This window comes from Colobus angolensis, unplaced genomic scaffold (genome assembly GCF_000951035.1).
Source record: "Colobus angolensis palliatus isolate OR3802 unplaced genomic scaffold, Cang.pa_1.0 Scaffold102, whole genome shotgun sequence".
Lineage (NCBI taxonomy): Eukaryota > Metazoa > Chordata > Mammalia > Primates > Cercopithecidae > Colobus > Colobus angolensis.
In genome coordinates, this window is record NW_012111142.1 from 117,641 (window position 1) to 139,427 (window position 21,787).

Consider the following 21,787-nt stretch of genomic DNA (forward strand, 5'->3'; position numbering starts at 1 on the left):
TATTTTTGAACCTTTTAATATACATTACAAATATTTTAGACCAATCACATTTTGTTGTAACATATTTACAAAACAAAAAATATATTACAATAAGTATGATGAAACAGTGAATCTGATCAACAACAAGCTTTGTCACAACCAGCTATTTAAAAGGAATGCAAAAACCTGTTGGTCTGCATATATTAAGAGTTTTGAGATAAATAGGGTTCCAGAATTATAATGTATCCGGAAAAGAGATGTGGGGGGAAATCCCCAAATTTAAGTTAAGTAAGATTCTTTCTCATTGCTAATTACATAATGTTTAATGATGTTTTAAACTGTGAACATTGACGAATTATCCAAACATGATATAAAGCTAATGTAGTTCTATCATTTCAAAATATGTGACATCCACAGAATATCCTTTTAATTGTTATTATATACTGTAGTTCACACAATATCTACAAATGTGAATGAGGAAAAAAAACAGGTCACAGCAACATGTCTCACATTCCAATTTTAAATAAGACAAGCACATACTGGATCAAACATTATTTTATAATACGTTAATAAATAACATCTAGTTTGTTATGGTTACCTTGAACAGTTTATGACTGTATATTTAAAAAGAGAACATTTTCTTTGAGTTTCACATTGTCAGTAAAAGGTAAAATAAATAATGAACTTTAACAAACAAACACGAAAAAAAAAAGAGAGAGAGAAAGAGATCTATGCAGAACCTAAAGTATTTTTGACATGCCGCTTTTCCGGTATAGCTTGCCACGAGAAAATTAAAACAAAAACAAAAAATGATTGTCTTTTCAAAACAACTTTTAAAAGCTTTTCACAACATTGAGCATGAACCTTTGAAGATTAGCATGAAAATCTTTTTGCCCATCTGCTTTGCGCATATATGTATGTATGTATAATGCACATTGTATATGTGCACACAAAAGAGATCTACTAAAGTCACAGAACAGCACACTGCTTACCCCTTAAAATGAGAACCAGCCAACACACTGATCTAATCCAGCCAGTCTAAGATCTGGAAAGCTTTCATTCTTGCTTTGCTTTCACAAATGTCCCTGTATGAATGTTGTTCCTGTGGATCCCCAACTACTTTTAAAACAATAAAGTCCACTGTAATAATCCAATGAGTCTAGATTTGCCTTGTCGGGAGGTGGGACCTGGTTCCTCAGAGCAGATACTGACAAGCCATCTGACTGGGTCTGCAGGTGAGTGCAGCTCTCTCACTGTGATCGTGCCATTCTCATAACTCCTATTCAGTGTTGCCTTCTATTCTCTTACCACAACCGCTCACAAACCTAGAGAACACTGAGTCCATACTAGATATTGGCCCTGATAAATTGTGAACAGGCCAAACTACTTTACCACCTGTTTCCAGCTAAGAATGTTTTCTTGGCTAAACAAAAGAAGAGCATTAAGCCTTACAGCAAAACTAGATGTTTCATTTAAACCAGGTTTAGAGTTGTTATAGTAGTAAGACTTTTTATTTAATTAATCACAGTTTTCTAAAGGGAAAGAAGGGTAGCAGCCCACTTTCCCAACCAGGAATAAAGATGTCGGCATCTTCAGAGTCCCTATTTTCTTTAGCCAGCATTTTCATTCATTTTTAGCTTAGTCAGAAAGTTGGTGGTAATCACTGGACTGTAGTTTAATCACTGGACTATTATCACTCCCCACAATTCAAGTTCCTTTATATTTGTTAGTCCTCTTGACCAAAAGACATTTACAGTATTATGCTAAAGGCCTTAGTAAATTTTTACTTAAAAAAAAATACTTGGTCTTGTTCTTTGAGTCTGCATAAAGCCACTGCTCAAATTATATCTTTCCAAGAAAAATCTAGGAACCATTAAACCATCATATAACTCTATTATCATAACTGTTGCTCATTAATCCTATTCTCAGACAATGTGATGGGTGTTATGCCTTCATGGGTGGTGGCCTCTGTTTTCCATTTCCCCAGGTAGAATGCTGAGTGGGCTCCCCACAGGGCAGGGAGGAATGCAGTGGTTCCGCAAGGTCATCTGACTAGAAGTTCCTCTCATGCTTTGGATCTTTTATGGTGGGAACTTTGAAAAACCAAATATCCACATTCCTTATCGATGAGAAATTAATTCATGAGTAACTTAATGGTTTAGTACTGAAAACATGTTACTGGAGTTTTTGGTTCATCTGCAAAAACCTCAGAATTGTGACACACACTAAGCATTAGCACAGGTCTGCAGCAGGGATGGAAAAGCTCCTGAATTAATATAAGGGCTTTTGGCCTTGGTTTTCAAATTCAGACCAGGCATCATTGAGCTCCATGAAAATCATCTTTGCGTATTGCTCATAGGGTTGCCCAGTAGCCTGCAGAGAAAACAAAAACACACATTAGATACCACAGACCAAAATGTTATTGATAATTTAATTTTTCACTGCCAATATATGGACTCTAAGTAATTGAAATGTTTTTCTATTTGGCCAATTTCTACTTTTCAGCCTAATCTACTATATCTGACCCAAATTACTATAACCTCCCCATAATGCCCTCCCCCTAGAAATGCACAAGGGTAGTAGTAATCCGTCAAGAAGCTGACAACAGAGAGCTTATCGGGCAGCAAAAGATGTATCTCTGTTCTCCAGAAGCATCTGCCAAATGACAAAGGTTCTTGACAGCCCATCTCCACTGACTGTTTTTAACTCCCATTTTCCCGTTTCTAAAAGGTTCTTTGAGAGTCATAATGGGCATACAGTTTGTGGATTTTTCTGGGCTCTTGTTTCTCCTTCTCTTTTGATTCATCAAAATTCAAGCACTACCATTGCTTCTCATTAATTCTTCTTTCCAGACTAGTACAAAAAAAATGTAGAGAGATGAAAATCAAATGCATCAAATTCAAGCCTGTGTTCCCAAGTGGCACTTCGATCATAGCTTCATGTCATATGACCAGTATAGTCTATGTGACAGCAAGATGACTCACTTCTTTCTGAATGTTTCTATGTATTATACGATGATTTCATTTGGCCATGAGTTAGTTGAAGTTTCTGACAAGGTAGACCCTTAGATGTATATATACTTCAATGAAGACATAAACTGACATAATCAATATAGTGATAATCAAGACAGTGGCAAATTTAATTCCATTTTGAATATTTTATTGATTCTCACAAATTTTACCAACTACATTCTAAAGCTTTTCCATTGCTGTCCTAGCTAACCATACTGTTTTATCTCTAAAGGAAAGAAGTTTTCTTCGGTCCAGCTCTTAGCCTGTCCTTACTATTGTAAGTCAGGACACAATTTACTTTTTCTTTTCTTTTCTTTTTCTGGAGATGGGGTCTCATTCTGTTGCCCAGGCTGGAGTACAGTGGAGTGATCTCAGCTCACTGCAGCCTTGATCACCTAGGCGCAAGTGATCCTCCTACCTCAGCTTCCCGAGTGGCTGAGACTACATACAGGCTCATGCCGCCACACCAGCTAATTTTTGTATTTTTTTTTTGTAGGGATGGGGTTTTTTCATGTTGCCCACGCTGGTCTCAAACTTGAGGGCTCAAGCAATTTGCCTACCCCGGCCTCCCAAAGTGCTGGGATTACAGGCATACGCCACCGTACTCAGCCACAATTTACTTTTGAGCCCTAAAAATTAATCCTTGGGTAAATCTTACTCTCTCTAAATAATCCCCTGTAATATATAGTTTGATATCTTCTTTCTCATTTCAAAAAATATAACTATTTGTTTAAATATCTGATTTTAGCCCATAGACTTAATTTTATTAAAAATAGGTCATATCAACCAGCACATTTAAAGTAAAACACATACTCATAAGATAATGAAGCAAGGACCTGACAAGTTACACAACAGGGCAGGTTATACCCACTTTATCTGGGTGCACCACCAGGACAGCCTTCCTGTACACCTTCTTCACCTGCTCTGGTGTTACCAGGTCTGCCATGCCAACTGGTTTCCACTTGGTCTCCCCAGCCCACAGCACAGTATGCATCGTGGAGAGAAGGGCTCTGATATTTCTTTCTTTACCTTCAATCCATTCCAGAATCTGTAAACACGAAAAGAATTAAGAAATTCAAATGCTTAATTACTACTTCAGAAGGTTTCCACTAGGACTCTAGAAACCCCTTCTGCTCCAGCAACATCAAAATACTTAGGGCAACCTGTATAATCCAGGCTATTTCCTCCACCTGAAATGCTTCTCCTCCTTAACCTCCTACCTTGTCTTCCTGGTTAACTCTCTCACCCTTCAAAAGCCTGCCGAGAAATTTCACACTGTTAGACTTTGCAAGTTTGATTTCCTTTCTCTCCCATCCCTACCCTCAGAGTTACACTCAACACAAACTCCATGAAGGTAGATACTGCACTCAATAAGTAACCATTAAAAAAGGGCCAAACTTCTCTGGGCTACTCTACCTTAAACATGTTTTTACCATAATATGTGCCATACTTTATTGTAACTGTGTGTTTGTCTTTCCCTTCCATTAGGCAGAACTGTTTGAGGAAAAGTATTATTTCTTATATATCACTGTATCTCAGAACCAAATAATAAACCTGGTGCAGAAGAGCTCAAAAAGGCTTGTTACATTAATTGATCCATTTAGTCATTTATTTGAACTATGAACATTCACAGTTTGAACAAATGAGGTGATTAAGTCAGAGGGATCATAAAACTGTATCAGCATTGAATACCTAACAGGATTTCGGCTAAGTGAGTGTTGCTGGATGAATGGTTCAGTCACGTTAATGACAGCTACTCTCCCAAACAATTACATACCCTGTACCAATTAAATAATCAAACATGGCTTAAGTGAAATAAACAGCTTTTTTTTTATAGGAAACTGTCCGAGTTTGCCTAATGAACAAAGGTTTTTGAGATGAAGCACAAAGTTTTTGGAAGAAATATTAAGCTTCTGTGACATTGGGTGGAGTGAAAAACATACAAATGAAAGATCCTACATTGTACTAAAAAATGTATCAAAGAATCTAAGTTATATTAGATGTATATTATATACATCTGCAACAAATCTGTCAGGAAATTATACAGAACAGTGGTATATGTTTTCAGAATGTGTTAAGATTGACTTGCCGTTCGCAGATGCCTTAATACAAAGACAGATTACATCCTCCTCTTTCAGTTTGTTATAGTGTCAGCATAGTTAGTATTTTGTCACATAGGAACTCAACCTCTCCATCTGTGAAGAACATTACAATTCTCTTGATCTTTACAAACTCTTCCAGACCTCATACCACTCATCAACATAACCACCCTCTATTTCCCAGCTAATCTGCATCCACCTGTCCATACAACATCTTCATCTGTGAAGTTATGTGATTTTTCTTCAGCTGTGAAACAAAGGGGTTAGATTTGCTGATTTGCAAACTTAAAAAAAAAAAAAAACAATGCTGAAACATACTAAAACTGTATGTTGATTTGAGGAAAAAAGTATGTTGATTTGATTTAAGGAAAATCCTCAAATCTAATTTTACCTAGACCACCAGAATCAAAAAGAGATAAAAGTAGAACTGCTTGGGTTAAAAGTAGAGAGAGACAATGGGGAAGACGGGAGCCATACTTCCCTCAGCCTTTCCCTCCTCTACCTTCCAAACCTCCAGGTCTAATGTTGCAGGAATTGCTAAGTCTCAGATACGTAAATATTTCTCTATCAGTAGAAAAAAGATCCTGGGGGCTTCAGTCAATCTGGTTTAATAAAAAAGCTCTCAAGGCAGAAACAGAAAACATAAATAATGCATTCTTCTTACCAGCAAATTTTAATGACTCATCTTTAGAATGTGAATGCCATCTGAATACAAAATCACCTCTTAAAAAGTGCCAACTGCTCATCTGAACAGGCAAACAAAAGAAATCTATATTGCCATACCATGGAATAACATTTATTTTATTAAAGAAATTAAACAGTGTGTGCAACCTCCTCAAAGCTACTTTGCTATTAAAGGGAACAGCTGTACTCAAATCACAACTGCAAAGACCAAATAGAGTGGCCACCAGAAATCTAATACCACGCCTTCTATAGGTGATATGGTCCGAATGTATGTGTCCCCCCAAAATTCCTATACTGAAATTCGAATTCCTGAGGTGATGATATTAGGAGGTTAGGGCTTCCTATTGGGAGGTGATTAGTTCATGAGACACATTTCTTATAAATGGGATTAGTGCCCTTATGAAAGAGGCCTGAGCAAGACCTCTTTCTTCTGCCTGTGAGGACACAGAGAAAAGACCACCATCCATGAACAAGGAAGATGGCCCTCACCAGACACCAAAATGGCTGGCACCTTGATCTTAGACTCCCAGCCTTCATAACTATGAGAAAAAAAAAATCCTGTTGTTTATAAGCCACCCCATTTATCATATTTTGTTATAGCAGCCTGAATGGACTAAGACAATAGGTTAGTCTTGTGCTGATAGCTCCATACACATGACTTTATCACATGACTTTGTCATACAGGATAATCAAGCTGTGTCAGGGGCCTCACTCACCTTTAATTTCTCAGGATCCATTTCTTTAGCCATTTCCTCCTTTCTCATCTCAGCTATTGTCCGAGGACCCTTTTTGTCTTTGTGAGCATTGAAACCTTGACCAGAGAGTAGGTCTTCAAAATCAGCTGCTTTTTGTTTCCCTTCTGCAATATAATGTTTGAAAATCATTATAATTTTCATTCTTAAACATAATGCTGTATCATTATCTCACAGCATCTGGGGTCTTCAAGGTGTTTTTAATATGCATTCAGTCCCTTAACCCTCATGCTTGCTTACCCTGTGAGTAGGGTAAGAGACTCTTGCATCCATTTTACAGATGATGAAAATGAATCTGTCCAGAATCATATAACATATATGTGGCAAGGTTAAAACTGGAGGTTGGTTCATGAAGCCAAATCAAATTCCATCTCCACTGTACCTTCTCTTTAGATGAGGAGACTCATTATCCCTCCAGATTATAACTAACTCATATCAGTGTTGGCACTGGGATCTGGGTTTTGGTAGTTGAAATCCATGCATGCTACCACTTTCCTGCCCCTATTCTGTTGATATTTTAGTCAGTCACTTTGCTCTTTCTCTCCAAGTCTGTTGTAGCCTCATAATCTTTCTCAATTTGGTTGGACAGGCAGCCAAGCATGGTGGCTAGGAACAAAGAATTTGGACCCCAACTCTCCAGGTTTGAATTCTAACTCTGCCACTTAATAGTGATGTGATCCAGGCAAGTTACTTACTATCTCTATTCCTCAATTTCCTCATCCATAAAATGAGGATGGTGTTAGGAATATTACTTACCTTATGGAGTTGTTGTGAAAATGAATTAGTTAACATTTAAAATGCTTAGAACAGTGCCTGGCTATCTAAATGAGTGTTAAAACAAAATAGAACCAAAATATCAGTCCATACAGTCTATTCAAATCAACCAAAATCAGTTGGTTGAGTTGAAAACCATTTGCTATCTCTACGCTGTAAGATATACACACACCTGCACTTGCACACACTGAAATGTAAGTGCTCTGAAACTAGGGAGTTTGTTTCTTGTTTACTGCTGCATCCTCAATGTTTTCTACACTGAAGATGCTCCATAAGTATTTGCTGATTGAAATCACTCACCCCACATCTATCTACTCAAAAATGGAAGGGAATTGACATGACTCTATGGAACTGTCCAGGAAATATCCCTGGTAGTCAAGAACAAACATGATGTTACATACCCCCAACAACTGAATTCCTAACATGTTGGTGTTGTGAGAAGCACTTGTGTTCTAGCCAATAGAATGTAGCAATAAAGGGCAGGGGTTCTGGAGCCAAACTGCCAGGGTTCAAATCCTGACTCTGTCACTTATAAGCTGTATCAACTTAGGAAATTACTTCATTGATCTGTGTCACAGGTTCCCCACCTATGATATGTGGTTGGTTTTGAAGATTATAAGAAATAATATGGGAGTCCCCCGACTTATTCACAGGGGGTATGTTCCAAGGCCCGCAGTGGACACCTAAAACCACAGATAGTACCGGACCCTATATACACAGTACTTTCTTTGATCTGATAACCGAGATGGCTACTAAGTGACTAATGGGTGGGTAGAGAACACAACATAGATGTGCTGGACAGAGGGATGCTTCACATCCTAGACAAGATGGAGTAAGATGGTGTGAGGTTTCATCACGCTGCTCATAAAAGTACACAATTTAAAATGAATGAATTGCTTACTCCTGGAATTTTTCATTTAATATTTTCAGACTGCAGTTGACCTCAGGTAACTGAAACTGCAAAGGATAAAACCACAAATAAAGGGAGATGACTGTACATGAAAAATGCTTAGGATAGCACCTGGCATACAGTAAGGACTCAATAAATGTTAGCTACAGCTACTAGGAAGAGCAGAAGAATTGCCTTTCCATGTTCCATAGAGAGAAAGTCCTGTTCCCTCACCATGTTCCTATGTACTTCATTGCAGAGTCTGACAAAATCAACTGAAATATAAAATGTACCAAAATAGGCTTTTAATAAACTCAAATCTAACCATCCCTCCTATGCAAAAATATTACTTTTCACTCATTGTCAAGATCCTATCCAGGGTATCCTCCAGCCTCAGGTGTTGGCACCATTATACCCCACTGATCTCAGGAATCCACCAAACAGAGCATAAGAAAGACCAAGTGTTCCAAGACACATACAGTCCTCTAATTGGGACCAAAGAGCAAGTATAACCAATGTGCTTGAAAGATTCCCCAACTTTTTCTTCTACCTCCTCTTGCAAAGGAATAACAGCTTTAAGATCCATCCACCTCTCCACTCACATCCCTTCAACATTCATTTAGTGCCTACCCTATGCCAAGCATTATGCTAGGTGCTAATGATACCATGGCAACTAAGACACAGTCCCTGCCCTCCATGTGGTTTCAGTGTGGAGAGAAATGGACAAGTGAGCCCACAGTCACAAAATGGTTTAAAAGTTAGAAGCATAGTCAACCCAGGAGGCTCCAGGTACAGCATGGGGGGTAGGGATCATGTTGTGTCTCTACAACTATAAGATTTCCTCAGAAACTACTGAATTGAAACTACCCAGAAACTACTGTCACCTTCAGACATACACATTCAGGCAGTGTGACAACACAGACAGGCTGCCCTATAGCTAGGCCCCATACCATCATCCTTACCCAAATTACTTGATCCTTTCCCACGTTCGTTCTGGCCCCCAGGCATGGCCGAGAAGCTCACATTGTAGTTGGGTCGGTTCTGGGGAGAGGAGTGGGGCATGCTGGGCTGAGGCTTAGGCTGTGGCTGCTGCCAGTTGTAGGCACCTCCCTGCTGCCACCCGCCACCCATAGGCTGGGGAGATGCCTTCTGTGGCGAGCTGAGAGGTGGGAATCCTCCACCCAATCCAGTTGGTGTGGTGGGTTTGCTGGCAAATGAAGAACTACCTAAAGAAAAAGAGATAAAGAAGGTAAAACTATATTGAGTGGCCTCTAACTCTTGTGTCTTCAGATATTGTTTGCAGTGGCTTTAGTAGCCATTCCCTTGACTGATAGCATAAGTAATCTTCCTAATATAGATAAAGGAATTGCAGGCATACATATTATTTCCTTAATCCCCACAACAACACTTTTAGGTATGTTTTAATGGCCTCATTTTTCCTTCAGATGAACAAACTGCAGGTCAGAGCAGTTAAGTGATTTTCTCAGAGGCACACAGCAAGTGGCTGAGCTGACACTTGATTCTGGATCTTTGCCTCCAAGTCAAAAGAACCCTGGCTCTTCCCACTGTGCCATCCTTCCCTACCCTTCCATCTTCTAAGCAGATTCTACTTTTTCACTAGAATAAAATGTTTTTAAAAACTACTAAATGACAAGAATGGGGAATAAAACAGAGTAAGTCCACTCATTAAGGTGCTACTTAAACTTCAATTATTAGGATTAATCACTTTTTGTTATAAAGCATGGTTAGTGCCCAAGAGTAAATAAAGATGTTTTGAAATGTCACAAGTAGGTTTTAATTTCATACTACTTGCATTTCATTCAAGGAAAACAAAAACAGTCAACATTCTGATAACTTTAAACAGGACAAAGGATCTTATTCAAGCTTTAAAAATGATGTTATTTTGTGCCAGGAATTTAAGTAGAATCGTGATTGCATAATCTCCAAACTTTTAAGCACTCACTGCATAAAAGCTGGGTTATGTCCAAAATATGAAAACCAGCTGTAACTTGCATTTAAAGAGGTAAAATGAGAAACTGAAATGTGATGATCCCTAAAGACCCTTTCATGTAATAGTCTAAAGGAACAACAATAAAATAACTAATATTTATGTAGCTCTTTAGAGTTAAGAAAATGTGTCAGATCTACACAACACTCTTAGGAGGTAAGTAGAATCACTGGCCCCACTTTAAAGATAAGGAAATTAAGGCTCAGAGAGGTTTCCTGATACGCTCATGATCACACGGCTAATTAATGGAGCTGGGATTAGACTACGTACATCCTACCTCCAAATGTCATGTTCGTTTACTGCACTCAGTAATCCTTAATTCCTCTCCTAATTGCTGAGCCTTTCACTATAACTCATCCCTTACTATCTCTTCTTTCTATAGATACTTTCCCTATTCTGATCCTGGGACTCCACTTTCCTTCCCTACTGGAAATGTATCATGATCACTGGACTTACCGTCAATCTGAGTTTGAGTCTCAGCTCTATCATTCATTCTTGCATTTGTTCTTCATTCATTCACACATACATACACTAATTCACCCCTATTTGGTGAGCATTACCAAGTGTCATGTACTATGCTGGGCACTAAGAATGTAGCTGAAAACAGGACACAGAGAATCTTTCTATATCTCTCTTCTAAAGCTGGGTAAAAAAAAATCGCACCCCTTTGAGCCTCAGTTTCTTCATCTGTTTAATCAAAACTATGTCTATATCACAGGTATACTGTAAAGACACAACTATATGAAAGTATTCCACAATTAAGCAAACAAAGAGATGTTATATATTATAAAATAATGTAAGCTCATATGCTAATAAGCCCATGCCTAGTATATCTTTAGGGCTCAATAAACACTTGGTGATAGGAAAATGTAATGACAGGGCTTGTCTTCAAAGTTGGCACTGCCCCACTCATTCCATAACTAGGAGTATGAAGTCCCTCTTCCTATGTCCCAGAGCCTTCCTGCCAAGAGCACAGGAACATACACTTAAGACTTGGTATTCATTCTATACTGGGGTTTCATTTTATATTTAAGGAAGCTTACTTTGTTCTGAACATATATGTTTTTTATTTTAAAATTTGGTAAATATGGAAAAGCCTAAAGAACTAAGAAAACCTTGCCATATGCCTACCATACTGTCAGTTATTCATTCATTTAGGAAACACTGTTGAGCATCCTCTAGATGCCAGGCTGCAGATACAGTGGTGAAAAAGCAGACGCTGACCCCGCACTCATGGGGCTCATCAACATTGCAGGACTCTCTGATGTCTACCCTTCTAGAATATTTTCTCCCTGTGCTCAGCAAGTCTAATTGTTAATGCAATTGAAGCAGATAACTGACAGAAAAACAAAGTGGTAGCTAAATCCAGAGACCACTGCAATCCTCATTAAAAGCTACAGCAGTGGTTCTCAACTTTGATTGTGCATTAGAAGTACCTGGGGAGCTTTTTAAAAAATGCTCCATCTTGTGTAGCCCCTAGAGTAGTGGATATTTTACATTCAATTAAAGTTTCTTCCTCCCACCGTAGTGTAAGTTTCAAAGAACAGGAATATCATCTGCTTTGATTCTTTATTACATCCTGAATGCCTACCACGTAGTAAGTACTCAAAAATACTTGTGAAATGAGGGAATTAATGTTCAAGGGTAGAAAATCATTGACTGGATGAAATGAACTGATACCCCTTCCCACACTCAGCTACATCAACCTCTAAACCTTTTATGAGTGCAAGCTCCAGAGCTAGACTTCTTGGTGTTGAAAGCTTGTGATTTGTGCATGTTACTTAATCTGTTGTGTCCCCGTTTCCTCGTCTGTAAAATGAGGATTATAACAGTCACTACTTCAAAAGATTATGAAGATTAAATGAAATGATATATGTGAAGCACTTCAAGTAGTGTCTGGCACATAGTAAGGCCCCAATAACTATTAACTGTTATTTTTATCATTTTCATTATTTGACATTATATTATATATTTGTTAATTTATGATTTGATTCCCCTTCTGTAATGTAAGTTTTATTAAGGCAGGAGTTTTGTCTTTTTTTTTGCTATTTTTTTTTTACCAAAACAGTCCTAGCACCTAGAAGGCACTTTCATAAATATTTGTTGGATGAATAAATGCATTAAAAATCAATAATAAATGAGATTTTATTAAAGTAAAATTTCATCTGATGTAGTAATATTACTTTAAAATTTGAAATTTTCTGTAAGATACAAAGAAAGGTGGAGAAGAAAATATCTGCATAAAAGAATTTTGAGAGTTCTTAGAGGGGAAAAACACCTAAATAGTACAGAATGGAAGATACAGATGCTGACACAAGTTACAGACAACAATGGTAGCCAGGCTCACATTCCCTCCATCTGGCTCTAAATGCCTCAGGAGGGCTTCCTGAGATCAGGGACTATCAATATGGCCAAGATAAACCTTTGTGTCAGGGCTACCCCATCCTTATTTAACAAATCTGCACTGCCCTAGAGGAGGAAGGAAAAAGGAGGAAGAAGATGTTTCAGAACACAGTACTCCAATGAACCCCTCCTTGAAAACAGGATCCTTGATGAAATCAGTTTGAGAACTCTGGACCCTGTGACCCTCTTAGTGGTAATCAAAATCCACTGAAACCAGTGTTTCCCAATCTCACTTGCTCTCAAAACACTTACCCTGTGACATCTATTAACATATGGTGAAAATATTCTAGAAATACAATACTTGAGTCTATTTTCTGTATAGAATTTTACAAATTGACCAAAGAGTACCACAGTTAATGGAGAGAAGGGGAATGGTGTGAAGATCTCACAGGTAACACCACAGCATCACAGTAAGTGTTCTGCAAGGTTGGCATCATGTGGCACAAATCCATCTGACCAGCCCTGTCTCATACCATTTCCCTACACATTACTTTTGCGCAGCCAAACTCTGCTGCCATGAGCCCCTGAAAGCTCTAACTTTATTCATACTACACATCCAGAATTAGGCACTGGAGAAATGAATCAATAAAGATGATTTTGAATCCCATATCTGATTCTCACTTTCTTTTTTCAAAAAGCCTATCTCAGGTTTCAGAGGATAGATTAAGAATACACACTATTTGAGGTTCCAGGTGACAATACCAGCTTGCTATAACACCAAAGACTGAGATTTGAGGCTTTGTAGCCATAAATAAATGTTATTTGTAGCTCGATCTTCTGAGTTTGTACCTAGCGTCCCAAGGTCGGCAAAAGGATCCAGAGTCTGGGGTTTGTTTTGATGGGTGGGAGTACCATGCGAGGATCCGGTTGGGCTGGTGGCAGCTGACTTGCTTCCCATTCCAAAGCCTCCTGAAAAGGAAATAAGGTCACTGAAAATGAGTTAGTCGTTTGAGGCTGAATTCTGAAATTCAGAATTCCAGAGTTACTGTTCATTTGTCTCCTAGGCAAATTAGGACAGGGTTTGAAAATGTCTAAGAAGTTGCTAGACCCTGTTTCCCTGACCTGGGTGAATGGTGACCTTGAACAAGGACAGAACACAGAAAAGACAAATGCTGTTTCCAAACCACAAGTGTGAACTATTATATCCACTGTTTGTTTTATTTCCAGGTCCTCATTTCACCTGACTTCACTCTTTCCTGTAGGATTTGAAGTTAGGTCTGGATCTGGATTCCAGCTTTGCCAATTCCTGAGTGACCTTGGGAATCTTGCTTAACATCTTTGAGCTTCACCATTTTACCATTAGTTTTAAAAAAGAGAAATAATATGAAACCAACAGCACAGGCAACAAAAGAAAAACAAAGGGGATAATTATCAAGCTAAAAACTTCTGTGCAGGGAAAGTAACAATCAACAGAATAAGAAGGCAACAGGGTAAAAAGACTTATTTTTCACCATATACAAAAATCAGCTCAAATTCCATTAAACATTTAAATACAAGACCCAAAACTATGAAATTACCAGACGAAAACATAAAGATGAAAACCAGAAGAAAACCAACAGATGTATAAAACCAACAGATGTATAAAAAATACTAACATCACCAATCATCATATAAATGCACATCAAAACCAAAATGACATATCACCTCACTCCTGTAAGAATTGCTATTATACAAAAACAAAAAACTTGTTGGCAAGGATGTAGAGAAAAAAGAACACAGTTAGTGGGAATGTAAATTAGTACAGCCATTATGGGAAACAATTTGGAGGTTCCTTAAAATATTAAAAATAGAACTACCATATGACTTATCAATCCTGCTACTGGGTATACATCCGAAGGAAATCAAATCAGTATGTCAAAGAGATATCTGCACTCCCATGCTTATTGTAGCACTATTCACAACAGCCAAGATATGGAATCAACCTAAGTACCCATTAATGGATGAATGGATAAATAAAATGTGGTATACACACAATGGAAAACTATTGAGCCATAAAAAGGAGAAATTCCTGTCATTTGAGACGACATGGATAAACCTAGACAGCATTATGTTACATGAAATAAGCCAGGCACAGAAAGACAAATACTGTATGTTTTCATTCATATATGGAAGCTAAAAAAGTTGGTCTCATAGAAATAAAGAGTAGAATGGTGGTTAGCAGGTGCTGGGGTGGTTAGACGTAGGGCAGGGATGAGGAGGCATTGGTTAAAGGACATATTATTACAGCTAGATAGAAAGAATAAGTCAAGAGATCCATTGTACAGCATAGTGACTCCAGTTAATAATAATCTACTACATTCTTGAAAAATTCAAAGAGAACAGATATTAAATGTTCTCACCACAAAAATGATAACCACGTAAAGGTAATGCTTTTGTTAATTAGCTACATTAAACCATATCACAGTGTATGTGTACTTCAAAACATCATATTGTATACGTCAAATATATACAATTTTATCTGTCAGTTTAAAGAAAAATCTTTTTTTGAGACAGGGTTCTCACTCTGTCACCCAGGCTGGAGTGCAGTGGTGTGATCTCGGCTCACTGCAGCCTCAACCGCCTGGGCTCAAGTAATTCTTCCATCTTAGCCTCCCAAGTAGCTGGGACTACAGGCACACACCACCACACCTGACTATTTTTGTATTTTTGTAGAGATGGGGTTTTGCTATGTTGCCCAGACTGGTCATGAACTCCTGGCTTTAAGGGATCCTCCCATCTCAGCCTCCCAAAGTGCTGGGATTATGCCCCAGCCAAAAACTTTTTAAAAATTAAAAACAGAAGCAAATCCTGTCACATGCTACAACACAGATGAACCTTGAGGATATTATACTAAGTGAAATAAGCCAGCCACAAAAGTCAAATGCTGTATGATTCTACTTATAGGAGGTATCTAAAGTAGTCAAACTCATGTAGAAGGGTGGTTGCCAGGGGCTGGCGGAGGCAGAGATAGGGAGTTATTTAGTGAGTGTAGAGTTTCAGTTATGCGAGAGGGTCAGTGGTGAGGTGGGTTCGTTCTGGGGATCTGTTGCACAACAAAGTGCATGTAGCTGGTAATACTGCATTGTACACTTGGAAATTATTGGCAGGGTAAATGTTATGTTGTGGGGAGGGGGTTGCTACGATTAAAAAAAAAAAAGGGAAGCAGCAACTGCTTCAGAAAGTTGTTGTGATAAGCCCATTGTGTATATGTTTACATGTGCACGCGTGCACTTAACTTGTTCAATGTCAGAAGCAGTCACGTGAGACAGCTCCATAAATGCCATAGTGGTCATGAGGAGGAGACCTTATTGATCACAGAAAAGTCCTGCCCTGAAATAAGTACTTTGTAAAGAAAGAAGAATATTCACGTTTGTCAGCATCTACACTATACCAGAAATTCTTATACAAGTTTTTTTCATTTAAACTTACACAACTGTGTGGGACCAAAATTATTATCGCCATTGTTCAGATAAGAAAACTGAAGCTCAGACTTGCCAAAAAATCCAAGAGTTTCTAAGTGATAGAGTTTGATATATATTTATATCTGTCTGATCCTATTGTCAAGACAGACATCCAGCAAATGAAACTTAGAAAAGTTAAATGGTGTATGATAAGTAGCACTATCACGTCATCAAGTGCACTGGGAAAAGCTCTTCCAGAGTAAGAATCTTCAGGAAAAAGTGACACAAATTACACAGGTAGGCCACAATACTCTCTGAGTACTCACTTCATCTTGGGTAAGGATTATGCTTTTGCAATTATATAAATGTGTACAGAAAATAACCTGCTGACCTTTACCTGGTTTAGCATGCCAGTCCCAACCTCCAGAAACATCTGGCTGAATATTCACAGCAGGCGTACTGGAAGCTACAAATGGGGAGAAGAAAAAGAATGAGAACAACAGAGCTCAGAACCCACTTTTCTGAGTTCACATAGGATAATGCCGATCCATCCCTGAAGCCTGCACGGCCCCAGCAAGATCCCAAGAAATCCACTCGTGCTTCCGAGTTCTTGCCACACTCTGCAACACTCGATATGTTCTACCTTCACCTATGGTTGTTCACATGAGGCTTGACGGAAACTACATATTATTTGTCTCTGCTCCTTCTTTGTCTCACTTTGGTTTTACCTCCACATCCATACACCTTGAGTTATAGCTGAGCATGTGTCTGTCTCTGTTTGATTGTGAGTCCCTCGAAGGCAAGAAAGAACTACCTTATGTGTGTGTGTCCCACCTGTAAACTTAACACAGAGTCAGTGTGCAATAAGAACAGAGGGGGAAAACACCTTAAACTCAGTTTACCTTTGCTAAGCACTAACAAGTATAGAGGCATAATCCACTTAAAACTGACATTTTGTTTTTTCCTCTGCTGTGACATGAATTGAGAATCATGAGTCATGCAGAACATGTATTGGGCACTGGCTATACACCATCACTATGCTGCTTGTCAGGGATGTGTCTATGGTACTCAAAATAAACTCATTACAGCTTCAAAATAAATCATTCTGACCCCCCTCAAAGTTCCAAACATATAATTTAAAAGAAATACTTGGCTAAAATGAATCAGGTGTAATAGAGGAATACCTGTGCGTAGTAAGTTTTTTATACATCTATAAAATCTATATAGGAAACAGGATGCCATGATGAAGAATTTCTTTCTGAGGCACCTCTAGGTTTTTCCCACACAAATTAAGGATTAAAATGCAAATACTAAACTGACATTGCAACTGGGATTTAAAACACACACACACACACACACACACCACACACACACCCCATCACCACCAGAAGGCATCAAGATTAGCATTCCAAATCTTTTATGTCCTTGTTTTGTTTACTTAGTACCAACCAAGACATCTAGTACCTTCCCATCATTAAGTTAAAAAGGATATGCCATTATCAGCAATAATAATTCTTTCTTTTATATTTCTCCCTTCTCTTTTTACACAATAACCCATTCCACTGAGGTGGAAGTTAGACGGTTTTGCTAATACGTTCTATCTGATTTCCTTTAAGCTCTGATCTTAGTCTTACATCCAATTAAGATGTAGAAGTAGGTATCAGAACTTATTGCTAATCAAACCCACAAACCCTTATGACTACCTACCACATGCAAGGCACCACACCAGGGGACAGAGACTAAAAGATGCATTATCTATCCTCAAGAAACTTAAGGTCTGTTAGAGAGACAGGAATATACTTTTTAAAAAAGGTAATTACCTAATATTTTAGTCTCTATTTTGCCTTTTATTATGATTATTTATTTGTTCTTCCAACACCATGTCCCAAGTGATTATTCTCTTCAGAATAGGAAAAAATTCAATAAATATTTGTTGAGCCCAAAGGTAGTATTTTTTTTTTAATTTCCACAAGAGATTTGCAATGCCTTGTAGAAACCCGGGGGAAGTACCCTGAGGATTTGGAGGTGGGCAATCTGACCTCCCAAAGCAGACATCTGAGTGTCACCTATATTCTATCTTATATGAAGATGGTGAATTGATTCAGTAACAGTGAAATGATCATTGCTTTCCCAACAAGGAGAGGAGAAAATTCTTTCCACTCGCTAGCACAATACAGGCCAAAATGAGAAATGTAACCACAAAACAAAGGAGTGCTAACTGGCCTAAACTGGGTGATAAACATCATGTTCTAATGAGCTCATCAGAAACAGAAAACTAGATCCAAAACTGCCAAGCTGCCAAGTATGAACACCCACGTTCACGGGACACAAAGGGTAGTATTCTTATTAAAACAATAATTTCAAAGTATTAAAATCAGGAAAATGTATAGCCTTATAGACACTATCACTGTGCATCAAAGAAACTTGAGTTAATTTATTTTATATTTAATATTGGAAAGATAGCACCTACCATGTGCCAGTACTTCTTTTTTCTTTTTACTTTTTTTTTTTTTTTTTTTTTGAGATGGAGTCTTGCTCTGTCGCCCAGGCTGGAGTGCAGTGGCGTGATCTTGGCTCACTGCAAGCTCCGTCTCCCGGGTTCATGCCATTCTCCTGCCGCAGCCTCCCGAGTAGCTGGGACTACAGGCGCCCGCCACCACACCCGGCTAATTTTTTGTATTTTTAGTAGAGACAGGGTTTCACCGTGTTAGCCAGGATGGTTACTATCTCCTGACCTCGTGATTTGCCCGCCTTGGACTCCCAAAGTGCTGGGATTACAGGCGTGAGCCATGGCGCCCGGCCGCCAGTACTTCTTTTAGGCACTACGGATGTATTAGGGAACAAAACAAAATTCCCTGCCTTTGTGGAATTCATGTTCTAATGGAGACAGATAGATGACCAAAAAAAAAAAAAAAAAAGTCACACATAAGTTAATTACTGTGTATACTGGAAGTTACTAGGTAAAACAGAAAGGGGAATGTAGAGTAGGGTCGGGAGTTGTGACTTGAAATGGAAGAATCAGAATAGACTCCATTGAGAAGGGGACATTTGAGCAAAGACTCGAAGGAAGTGAAGGACTTAGCCACGCAGATGCCTGGGGAAGAGTATGAGGCAGAGGAAACAGCCAGTGCAACAGCAAAGAGGCCAGTAGAGCTAGAATGCAGAGAGCAAAGTGGGGGAGAATAGGAAATGAGGTCACAGGCACTGGGATGCTAGAGCATGCAGAGCCTACACAGGCCATTTCAAGGACTTTGGTTTTCATGCTGAGTGAAATGGGGAGGCATTTTGAGCAGAGCAATGACATGACAACATTTTAAATGACTGAGCAAAACCAACTCTACTCTACATTCCTGCATCTTTTCTCCTACAGGCAGTCAACATCCAATCAGGAGACTCTCTCAAGTGAGCATGACTCATAGGTGAGAGGGGAATTCCTTGTATATCTCCTGTGGACACACTTCAAATAGTTTGAGATTCAAGACTAGTTGGAAATGAACCATGAAAGTTGCTCCTGGACTCTTTTTTAGTCAAGTTGCAGTTTCACCAGTGTTGCAAAAGTCATCTTCCTTTTGTATTGGCATGGTTTCCCGAAGTCAACTGATAACTGGACTGCATTCTCCAAGCAAGCTCAGGATGCCTTCAACGATACATTACCTTCTAGGTTGTGGCCAATAATGTTCACTAGACTTCCCCACCAGGAATGAGCTACAACTCTCTGGCTCAAAGCTATTTGTCCCTCACTGCAAAGCTCCGGTTTTAATCAATGTTACCTAAGTGACCCACATTTATAAATGGATGTGATTATTATTCTTTCTATACAACCTAAGTCTCTAACATAGAAATATAATTTGGGCCACATATGTGATTTTATATTTCCTAGCAGTCACGTTTTAAAAAGTAAAAAGACACTATTGAAATTATTTTTAATAATATAGTTTAACTCAGTATGTTCAAAATATTATGTTAGTAAGTGATCAATATAAAAATATTGATGAGATGTTTCACATGCCTTTTTTGTACTAAGTTTTGAAATCTGGTATATATTTTATACTTGGAGTGCATCTCAAATCAGATCACCGACATTTCGAGTCATCAACAGCCACACGTAACTAGTGGCTATCATATCCCAAACTTTGTTCTTTGGAATACCAATTTTGTGGACTACTAACATATTTTATTGATTTAGGACATATTTTTCCACATTTCAAAGATTTCTCTAACCAAGAATTATCTTCCAGTCATTTCATAGTGGCAGTGTTTTCCTTCTTTTGGTACATAAAATAATTACATGTCCTACAATCAAGGGTCATTTATGATTCTACCCATGTAGCTCTAATGCAAAAAGGATACCGTAGTCAAACAGGAAAGCAGAGCTAAACAAACTTAAGCAGGTTTCTGTCCTGTAAGACAGCCCAGAGCTTTTGATATGTTAAGGTGAGTTGTTAATTTCAAAAACAGAGATGTGTGAGGAATCTTTTACCAAAAAAAGCACCCACAGGGTGCTTTTATATATGAGCATTTACTGACATCTTGCAGAAAACTATGTTCCACTGAATACAATATAAAATATTTCCTTACCATGTACTGTGGGTGAAGGACTTCTCGTGGGCTGGAGGAACGGGTCACTGGAAGCACTGGATGTGTTCAGAAAAGAACCCAGCAAATCCTGACCTGACGGTTTGGAAGGTGCTCCAAATGGGTCAAAGGTGGCACCTAGAAAACAATGGGAAAATATATTTATTTGTCCCATGAGTTCATTCACTAAATGTCAAAGAATTGTCACTTCATGCAGGGCTAACAGTGGACTCCAAGAATTTCCTATCTTTGTGGACAAAGGAGTAGTCTGGACTTATCTGCTGGATGAACCACAGTTGATACCATTGCTGCTACACAAGGCTAATCTGCTGCCCAGCAGATGTTAGGAGAGCATTATGCCAATGAAGTCTTAGCTGAAAACGTATTAAGCCATATATCCTACCTCGGTTTTAAGAGCAGGATTTATTTGTTAACTAGCCTCATCCCTTCTTACCATACTTAGTACAGTTAAAATATCAATTTATGTTAAACTAGGGGCACTCTCCAATAGCTAAAACTGCCCAATACCACAAGACAAGAGCTCAAAATTTAGTCTTTGCAACAATGCTAATATGTAAGTATTATCCCCATTTTACAACTGAAAAGATTTTTCAATAATGTTACACAGATAGTTAAGTGTTAGTCCTGTGATTCAAATCCAGGTCTTTAACTCTAGATTTAGTGTTCTTTCTACTTCCTCTTGAGGGGATAGAATATTTGCATTCTAGACCTGGGTATGCCACTAATCCAGTGGGTATCCTCGGACAGGTCAATCAATACATCTAGCCTCAGTTTCATTGTCTATAACATGAGGCACAGAATTAACTGATGTCTAAGGCCCCTTCTGGCACTGGAATGCCACTAGCTGCCTGAAACTATGATGAATGAAATCGTGAGAGTCACACCAGGTACATAGTCTTAAAATGCAATCATCGAGTACTGTGCTATCTTGGATCTTGGAAATTGTTTTCCTGACAGAGCTTTTTTTCACTTTGGCAAGTTAAAACTGTAGGGAAGGGGGGTGCGGAGCAAGATGGCCGAATAGGAACAGCTCCAGTTTCCAACTCCCAGCACGAGCGACACAGAAGACCGGTGATTTCTGCATTTTCAACTGAGGTACTGGGGTCATCTCACTAGGGAGTGCCGGACAATCGGTGCTGGTCAGCTGCTGCAGCCCGACCAGCGAGAGCTGAAGCAGGGTGAGGCATCGCCTCACCTGGGAAGCGCAAGGGG

At 38.7% G+C, this 21,787-nt stretch overlaps 1 protein-coding gene across 4 annotated transcripts in view; it reads right to left on the reverse strand.

Annotated features, from left to right (window-relative positions):
- The window catches only part of DNAJC6 (DnaJ (Hsp40) homolog, subfamily C, member 6), a 167,446-nt gene continuing 145,659 nt past the window's right edge, over window positions 1-21,787 (reverse strand). For all 4 annotated transcript variants that reach the window (XM_011940716.1, XM_011940724.1, XM_011940731.1 and 1 more), the window contains 7 exons: window positions 20,558-20,692; window positions 16,377-16,445; window positions 13,389-13,508; window positions 9,151-9,414; window positions 6,490-6,632; window positions 3,862-4,038; window positions 1-2,352 (listed from right to left, as the gene is read on the reverse strand). In XM_011940716.1, the coding sequence (XP_011796106.1) occupies window positions 2,251-2,352; window positions 3,862-4,038; window positions 6,490-6,632; window positions 9,151-9,414; window positions 13,389-13,508; window positions 16,377-16,445; window positions 20,558-20,692 (1,010 nt within the window). In that variant the 3' untranslated portion in view covers window positions 1-2,250. The remainder of the gene's footprint in view (window positions 2,353-3,861; window positions 4,039-6,489; window positions 6,633-9,150; window positions 9,415-13,388; window positions 13,509-16,376; window positions 16,446-20,557; window positions 20,693-21,787) is intronic.